General features: G+C 39.9%; 1 protein-coding gene across 1 annotated transcript; it reads left to right on the top strand.

The window, feature by feature from the left end:
- The first annotated feature begins 7,836 nt into the window (after window positions 1-7,836).
- LOC149438423 (olfactory receptor 5AP2-like) lies at window positions 7,837-8,778 on the top strand. Its single transcript, XM_089659940.1, has one exon. The coding sequence runs from the start codon at window positions 7,837-7,839 to the stop codon at window positions 8,776-8,778; it is 942 nt and encodes a 313-aa protein (XP_089516066.1).
- Window positions 8,779-9,205: the final 427 nt, after the last annotated feature.

Below are 9,205 nucleotides of genomic sequence, written 5' to 3' on the forward strand. Positions count from 1 at the left end.
CGCAGAAAATTAACAGATGTTCTTGTGTTATTATTATTGAGAACATGATCCTGGCTCTGTGGTCCAAGCTTAACCCCTCATTAGGAAGGCAAAATACCTGAACAGGTTTTTCAAGTTTGGTATGTTTTAGTAAAACTGTACATATCTTTGGGGCTTTATTTAGTGGTAAATGTTATTGGATATCTCCTGATTTTGTTTCATTATCAGAGAAAAACGGATATTTCTTGCCATTACCATGACCCACCACCAAAAAATAACCCAAATTAAATTCTACTCCTCTGTGCATGGGGGCACTTCATATGAGGGCCCCGTCACTGTCAGGACTGTAGCTAATTTCACCCTGAAATGTGTATACAAAGTCTGACCTCTATCGTGCTGCTCTTAGCATTTGCCTAACCTATCTCTAGTTGTTTATACTGTTCACCTAATTTCTTTTACAGGGCGTCCAGTCAGAACTAAATCCGTTTGAAATGTTTGCAATAAAATGTTTACTAGTGAAGGGCAGGAGGGCCCAAACAATCCAGCGGTGCCTCCGGGTTTGGCATATGCTTCATGTGCATTATTTTTTTGTACTCATAGTCAGGGGCGGACTGACTATTTGGAAACTCGGGCACTGCCCGAGGGCCCGGGGTAAGTAGGGGGCCCCATGAGATGCCTCTGGTACCTTTTTCATAGGCTTTTTTGAGTTTGGGCAAGGACACAGGGGCCCCATGATCCCCTATTGCCCGGGGGTCCTATGAATTGGCAGTCCGCCCCTGCTCATAGTAGGGGTTGTGGTGCTGTTAGTACTTACCTATAACGGTATCTCTGGTTGTTTGTATTGTTTACCCAACCAGTTTTCATTTACAGGACTTTCATTCCTTAATAAATCCCACCGATGTGTTTGTACTGTAGGTGTTTCGGTGGTTACTCACAGTAGTGTATTTAGGTTTTGTGTTGCCCTAGGCAACACAAAAATCATCTGCCCCCACGGATACCGACCAATACCATCCCCTTCCCACTCCTGCAGAGAAAACCTGACATTGCTGACATTGACCAACAACACCCCTACACCAACCTGGGAGAGCCTTCCACTACCCCCCTGGCGATAAAGAAAAATACACTCATCTTCACAGCTCAGGACATCCCCAGGAACAAGATTCAGGCTCTACATACACCATCAAGCAGCAACCTCTCTCGGATCCCACATGGTTTCCATAGCACGTGTGTCCATTCTTTCATCCCTTCTTCTGAGGGGAGGTGCTGCCCCTCTTAAAAATGCCACCCTAGGCAAGTGCCTTGTTTGCTTTGTGGTAAATACGTCTCTGGTTACTCAAGTTCAGGGCAGATTATTATTAGTAAAGGGTAGGAGGGCCCAAATAATCCAACGGCTCCTCCAAGGATGGTGCTACAAATGCATTATTTGCACATTTTGCCTTTAGAGATTAGTCCCGATAGTTGGAATATATGGATATGCTCCCATGTATCTACAGTGATATACCAATGTGCTCAGTGCACCTGATATGTTCTGATATGAGTAACTAAAAGCCCCGGGACAGGCAGAGTAAATTTTAAGTGATCAGGCAGAAAAAGAAGTGTAACCGGTGAATGGCGACACACTATTATAATAAGATGGTGGAGTACTAACAAGCAACAATTCAGTAACAACAGCATGTTGAACAGTGGCACAAGGCAAGCTACAGTAACAGATCTACAGATGCCTCCTCTCCAGTGCAGAAAAGAACTAAAGAGCACTATACAGTCAATCAACTCAGGTCTTCCCAACCCCATAGAGTGATGTGATGTATAATCAGAGCGGAGAGACACAGAGCAAGTGCCTGGCAGCGGCAACAAGTAGGCCAGTCCTCTCTGCTGAACTGATGGGGCCCGGGCCCAGTACTGGAAGAATGATGGCCGTGATCCCGAATATAGCCAGATATAAGAACCCACAAATGTTCTACCTAGCAATAGGGTTACTCAGAGAGGTTTTGATCTCTTGGGCATGGGAGGCACTTCTGATTTAAGCTCGGTTGAAGCATTGTTCCATATTGTGTACAATGCCTGTTGCTAGTGCTTCTTTGGCAGAAGCTCAAAAGCATCAATTCAGCTCCTAGGCTTAGTGCTAGACCATGGTTCTCACTGACTGAACACTTAGTTCACACTAGTTGGAAATCCAAATAAACTGCTATATACACCCTGGAGAAAAGAGATTTCAATTGTCCGAAAAATTGGCCTGTCCATGTGCCAGAAGCTATAATGTAAACAAACAGCCAGGAATCCCAGGCCATATTTGTCAAACTGTGTCATGCAGGATTCCCTGCACTTGATTTAAAAATTAAATTACCTCCGTGTTTGGGATCATGTCAATTGCGATGGAAGTGTGGCAGAAAAATATCACCAGGTGGTAGGTTGTTGTGATTTACGTCACTGGACAATGTGATTGACAATGGGTTTACATTGGGGGACATTATTCATATTTTTGGTTTGTAATATCATAAAAAAGCCTGATTCTTCCCCACAAACCTCACATCCTTTATGGGACACCAAAGGTGGGGAAGAGCCCCTTGTCCCTCAACTTTGTAATAAGGTACCTTCTAATGTAGGGGAGAAGCTTTGCACTCATTTTAATGTCTTTTTTCAAGGACCACATCATGCTGTTCCATATTATTATTTTTATTATACAGGATTTACATAGCTATGTGCAGCTTTAAAGGCTAAGTTCACCTTTTCCAGAAAATAACCTGTGCAGTCAAGGGGACTGTCACGTACCTGATTGGAGACTGAATGACGAGGTCGGCCTCACTTGTGTCACTAGCCTTGACCCCACTGGAAGTGGAACAGAGAGTGTCTAGGGACCAGGGGGACAAGAGCGCCAGTAGATGTTGTTTGCAGCTCTTGCAGTTGGAGACTTTGGAAGGCTGATGAACCTCTGATTCAGGCACAGTAGTAATATGCAGAGCTGGTATGGTAGGTCGCCAGGTGTGCACCAGAGCAAGGCAGGAAGCGGTCATGGGAGACAGGAGCAGTGTCAAAGGAATAGCCGGGGTCATCAATGGGCAGATAGAAAGGTACCAAATCATAAGCAAGCCAAAGTCAGGAGCAGAGCCGAAGTCAGGAACCAGTATCAAGCAGGAGAGTAATCAGAGTCAGGTCAGGAACAAGCCGGGTCAGCAGCAAGGAAATCACACAGGAACGAGCAGGAAACAGGGAACAGCTGAAGACCAGTCAGCACTCAGCACAGGCAAAGGCACCTTTTAAATAGTCCATCTGGCGCCAATCTTCACTGTGCGTGTGCATGATCATGTATTTCTGTGCACATGCGCACATCTATTCACCAGCCGTCTCACGGGAATTCCCTTACAGGGACCTAACAGATCTTAAAAATTGTTGCCGCTTTGTAAAATGTCTATGTTATTGTCATCTAAAAATTACATTCACATATGACAAAATGCGGTGGATAGAGCTAGGATGCATGAACGACATCTTGGATTCTGGCTAGCTCATGACAGTGTATACAGTGGGATTCTGGTTTCACAATTTCATGATATTATTCTGGCACAATGTGAGTTTTTTAAATCTTGGTTTTAATTATGTTATTTTCCACTATTTGGAGCATCTTTGCTTTTTTAATTTCCTTATGTATTAAATATTATACTCACAGGATTTTGGATGACTCCATTCTTCCCTTACTCCCTTTTCCTTGCGTCTTAATTGCATCAGACCACTTAGTCACTGAGGGTCACTGAGGTCTGATAAGCAGCCATTGTGTACACAGTGGTGCTGAGCTGCACCCCTGTGTTTTCTTGTCTGCCACTGAGTTTCTGTTATGTGAGTTCTTTACTTTTGTTTTAGTAATATTTATGTGGTTTTCCATTATTGAGAGCATTTTCAATTCTGCTCATTTCTACACGTAATAAGTGCTATACAGTGAGAACCTTGGTTGATTTCTCAGGGATTGAACACATCTTCTTGCCTGGTTTTGTGTATGCCCATTTCTTAACATCGTAAGCGCAGCAGTTGAACGCTCAGTGAATGACATTGAATTTTGGTAAGTAACCTTTGATGTGCATAGTGGTGGTGAGCTGCATTCATGCTTTTCTTCATTTGGCCCTGAACTTCATTTGCACCAGCACTCTGAAGATGACTGGATAGACTTTTCTGAATGTCACCATTTGTTTTTATTTTAGCAGTGTGGTCAAGTTTAATTTGGTTGTTCCATTTGTTGGCACTAATGACTAGTACACGAGATGAGAATATTGGACGAACGATCGTCCTTTTTTTTTTTGCATGCTAGTCTCCATATCAAAAATGAAGAGATTACTCAACTTAATAAATTCAAGCACGAATGAGTAGAATTTTTAAAAGTAATGTCATGTATTTATATTGTATTTTCGGACAAATACAGTACTGATTAATCAATCTGATTCATAACAGCTTTGCTTCTGTTCCTGGGGAGCTGTGATTGGCCAAAAGCTCTCATATGGTACATGGGGCCAAACAAAGCACCCTGTGCCATGTGACCAGGTGGAGCGAATCACAGATGACTGTATTTTGAATTGTCATGACCTTAACCCATTCATGACAGTTCAAAACAAGCAGTGCATTGCAAAGCAATAATCTGCAATGTAATGCAATGCAATGCAAAAAAAAAAACAAAACTCACTGATCACCCCCCAGGGTAGTACAATGTTACTATGGTAACATTGCACTATTCTGATGAAAGCTGTTTTTTTTAAATAGTTAAAAAAAAAAAAAAAAATGTAAAAAAAAAATTTTGAGAATTTTTTTTAATTATTTTTTTAACTACTTGCCAATTGCTTGCCTACGATTTGTGGGCGAGCGGCGGATCTGGGCAAAGCGACATACCCTTACATCTTTCTATTCCTAAGGTGTGCTTGCGCATGCATGCGCCGCTCGCTGCCTCCCCTGTTGGTGCAGGGAAAGAAGAGAGAACACCATACATTTAACCCTTTGCTCGTCCCTATTAACCCTTTTATCACCCCGTCACCCAGCCAGTGCCATTAGTACAGTGTCAGTATATAGAATTTTTCACTGATCACTGTATTAATTCCACTAGCGACATTAACTAGCTTATGCCTGCAGCCACAGGCACAATCCTGGTATTGTTTTTTTCAGTTTGTCGTCAACTTTCATTTAAAAGCAATCCTAGAAGCTAATTAGCCACTGGATTGGATTTGCAAGCAGTGGGAAGGGATGTCCCCCCCCCATTCCTACCACCTTCCACGACTTTCCCAGGCTCACCTGTCCCATCGGGGAACCTGAGAATGCAGCCAGTGGTTCCACCAGCTGGCCATAGAGCAGATCGGAGACCGGGATGGCTCCAATTATCTCTATGGCCTAAGAAACCGGAAGCTACAAGCATTTCATAATTTTGGTTTCATCGGATTTAAGCAACGCTGTTTTAAAATTGGGAAAGCATCTGACCACACCGATTTTGGTGTGATCAGATGCTATAAGAGCAGAGGAAAGATCTGGAGTCTAATAGACCCCAGATTTCTGAGAAAAAGTATCTGTCACTGCCTATTGCTATCATAGGGGATATTTACATCCCCTGTGATAACAATCTAAAAAAAAAAAAGAGAAGAATAGTGGTAAAAAAAAAAAAAGCAAAATAAATAATTAAAAAAAAATCATCCCCCCTTGCTCATGTGCAAAGGCAAACACAAGAGTCAGTCCAGTGTCAGTATGTAAACAGAGATTTTGCCATGCATGTAAGGTATCACCGTGAATGACAGATGGAGGGCAGTAATTCTAGCACTAGACCTCCTGTGTAAATCTAAAGTGGAATCCTGTAAAGGCTTTTAAAACATCGCCTATGGATATTAAAGATTTACATAGTTTGTTGCCGTTGCATGGGTGTGCACAATTTTAAAGCATGTCATGTTTGGTATCTATTTACTCAGAATAGCCTTCTCCTTTTTATTTTATCAAACAATTGGGCAATTTATTGTGATTTTGGGCATTAAAATTCAAAAAAGTGTATTTTGTTTTTAAATTTGCATTTGAAAAATCACTGTGCAAATACTGTGTGACAAAAAAAATTAGCAAAACCCACCATTTTATTATCTGGGCCTCTGCTGTAAAAACATATAGATAATGTTTTGGGGTTCAATGTAATTTTCTAGTAAAAAAAAATGTTTTTTATGTAAAGAGAAAGTGTCAGAAAAGGCTTGTTCTTCAAGTGGGTGATATGTGGCATAAGCTTCTAATGTTGGCCTTGAAATGTTAGGATAGTAAAAGTACTCTCTTAAATGACATCTTTTTGGAAAGTAGACACTCCAAGGTATTTGCTAAGGGGCATGGTGAGTATTTTGCACAACTCATTTGTTGCCACAAGTTTTTGGAAAATGAGGAAAGAAAATTAAAATGTATTTTTTCTTTTTCAAAATCCTGCGACAAAAATTAAATCTAAAAAATACTCACCATGCATCTTATCAAATTCCTTGGGGTGCCTACTTTCCAAAAAGGAATAATTTGGGGGGGGGGGGCTTAAAAGCCCGAAGGTGGTCATTGGATTGCATGTGGCTAGGCTGCCAAACAGTCTCTCACATGTGGTATCCCCAAACTTGGGAGAAGTAGCAGGATGTGTTCTGGGGTGTTATTCCACATATATCCATGGCATGTGTGAGCAATTGATTATTTAATTATAACTTTGTGTAAAAAAAAAAAAATGTTTAGTCTTTTTCCCAAAAATGTTAGCAAAAAATAAAATCTTCCATGGACTCAACATGCCTCTCAGCAAATTTCTTAGGGTGTCTCCTTTCCAAAAAGGGATAATTTCAACTTTTTGTGTACTGCCCTGGCATTTTAACACCTCAAGGAATGTGACAGTTTGAAAGTAAAAGCTGTGTAAATCCCAATATACAGTATTTACCATAGTTTGTAGACTCCATAACTTTCACACAAACCAATAAATACATACATATTGGGATTTTTTTTAACCAAAGACATGTAGCAGAATACATTTTGGCCTAAATTTATGACTAAATTTGAGTTTATTGAATATTTTTATAATAGAAAGTAGAAAATCTAATTTTGTTTTCAAAATTTTCAGTCTTTTTTAATTTATATCACAAAAAATAAAAATCTCAGTGATGATCAAATACCACAAAAATAAATCTCTATGTGTGTGAAAAAAGGACATAAATTTTGTTTGGGTACAGCATTACATGACCATGAAATTACCAGTTGAAATAGCGCAGCGCTGAATAGCATAAAATGGGCAGGTCAGGAAGGGGGGTAAATTGTTCGAAAGGCAAGTGGTTATTGTTTAAGTAGCAATTTATCTGGACTTGTGTTTTTAGTTTGAGCAAAGTGAGGTGTTCGGATCATGCTATCACCCAAAGAGATGCTATGGAAGCTCATAGCAACAAATGGGAAGTGGTATTGTTTTATACAAATTCATACACTGGTTGCATTTCAAAATAAATGTAATTTTATTTAGGTAAATATGATCTTAACTGTGTTCATTGCTTTTGTTATTTTAATTCTCGGAGTTCAGTTTTATTTAGCCATGGCTAGATACATTTCTGACACTAATTAGGATTTCTGCTATGACATAAAATGGTCCCACTGGAAAACTTTGTTGCAGTTGCTGCAAATGTGCCATCTTAATTCAAAGCTTCACCTTTCTGAAGGCTATAAAAGCCTTGCTGGACTGGAATGTCATAGTCATCTGATATATAGAATGAGGGAAGTTGTTTGGAAGGAACCACATTCAAAGTATCCATAGAGTAGAATTTTTCTTGCTATTCCCTTAATATTATTACAACTGAAATTAAATGTTATGATTTGTCTTCTGTGTTCTGCAAATAAAGCCTATCCCCAGTTTCATCCATGGAGAACATATCAACCAGCTACACCAATTTTGTCCTTTTGGGGCTTGTTGAAATGGAATCATTTAGATACTTATACGCTCTACTTGCTTTTGCAGTATATTCAACTTCTTTCTTTGTGAGTTTAATGATTGTCTATGTAACCTGGACAGAAGAAAGTTTGCATGAACCGATGTACATCTTTATATGTGGCTTGGTCCTCAATGTGATGTTTGGTAGTTCGGCTTACCTTCCCAAGCTGATGATTGACTTATTGTCTAAAAATTCAACTATTTCTCTCTCCGGATGTCTATTTCAGGCCTTCTGCATGCAGACTTACGCAGCTGCTGAAATTTTTATTTTCACCGCTATAGCATATGACCGATATTTGGCCGTAGGTCATCCCTTGAGGTACTCCATTCTGATGACAAACTTGACAAGTCAAAAGTTACTACTTGCCATATGTGTTTTTGTTTTTATGGGAATAAGTACAGTTGTATTGTTAACAGCAAGGCTGGCCTTTTGCGGGGCAGATATCAACAATGTCTACTGTGAGACCATGTCCCTCCTACGGCTTTCTTGTAGCGATATCACAGTTAATAATATATATGGAATAACATGGACCTTGTTAATCACAATTAGCTCCATGCTTGTGATCATTTACTGTTACACAAAGACAATAGTCATCTGTCTCCAACTTCCTGGGGAAGCTTCTCAAAAAGCCGCCCAAACGTTGGTGACTCATGCAATTGCCTTTTGTGTTTTTATGGTTGGAACAATGTTTATAGTCTTTAGGTACAGACTAAGCAGCATTTCACTCTCAACTGTTGCCCATGTTGTCATCTCTATGACTGGTCTGAGTACATCTATTACTGCTAACCCTCTGATTTACGGCATAAGGACCACAGCTCTCAGAAGAAGAATTGCGCACAATCTGCAAAAGATTTTAGGAAATTCAAAATAACACACTCAGTTCATAATTGTTCAGATTTACCATCTTTGCAACTATAACTCGTTAATTATTAAAAATCAGATTTTTTTATTGTGAAAGGTAAGATCTAGATGACACCTACTGTATGTCGTGCATTAAGTCAGGTGCTAATGTTCATTGCAGGTAGCAGATTCATTTAGAACACACCCCAGTGTGGCCCAAATTCCACCATTCCATTTTTTATTTTCTGAACACAATGCATATGTATTGCAGCATTCTGCAACACAGGTATATTGTACATTGGGGTGTCTCTGAAAATGAACAGCATTACAATGCACACATGCAATACAAGCAATGTGATCAATGTTGATTGCTTGATTCACAAAAGATGTTTCATGCAAATGTGCGATTTGGCACCATATTCCATCACTAACCATTTTTTACAAGGTTGCAAAGTTTG

The sequence above is a fragment of the Staurois parvus genome, unplaced genomic scaffold (assembly GCF_062004578.1).
Source record: "Staurois parvus isolate SC_StPar_1 unplaced genomic scaffold, SC_StPar_1.0 ptg001192l, whole genome shotgun sequence".
Taxonomy (NCBI): Eukaryota; Metazoa; Chordata; class Amphibia; order Anura; family Ranidae; genus Staurois; species Staurois parvus.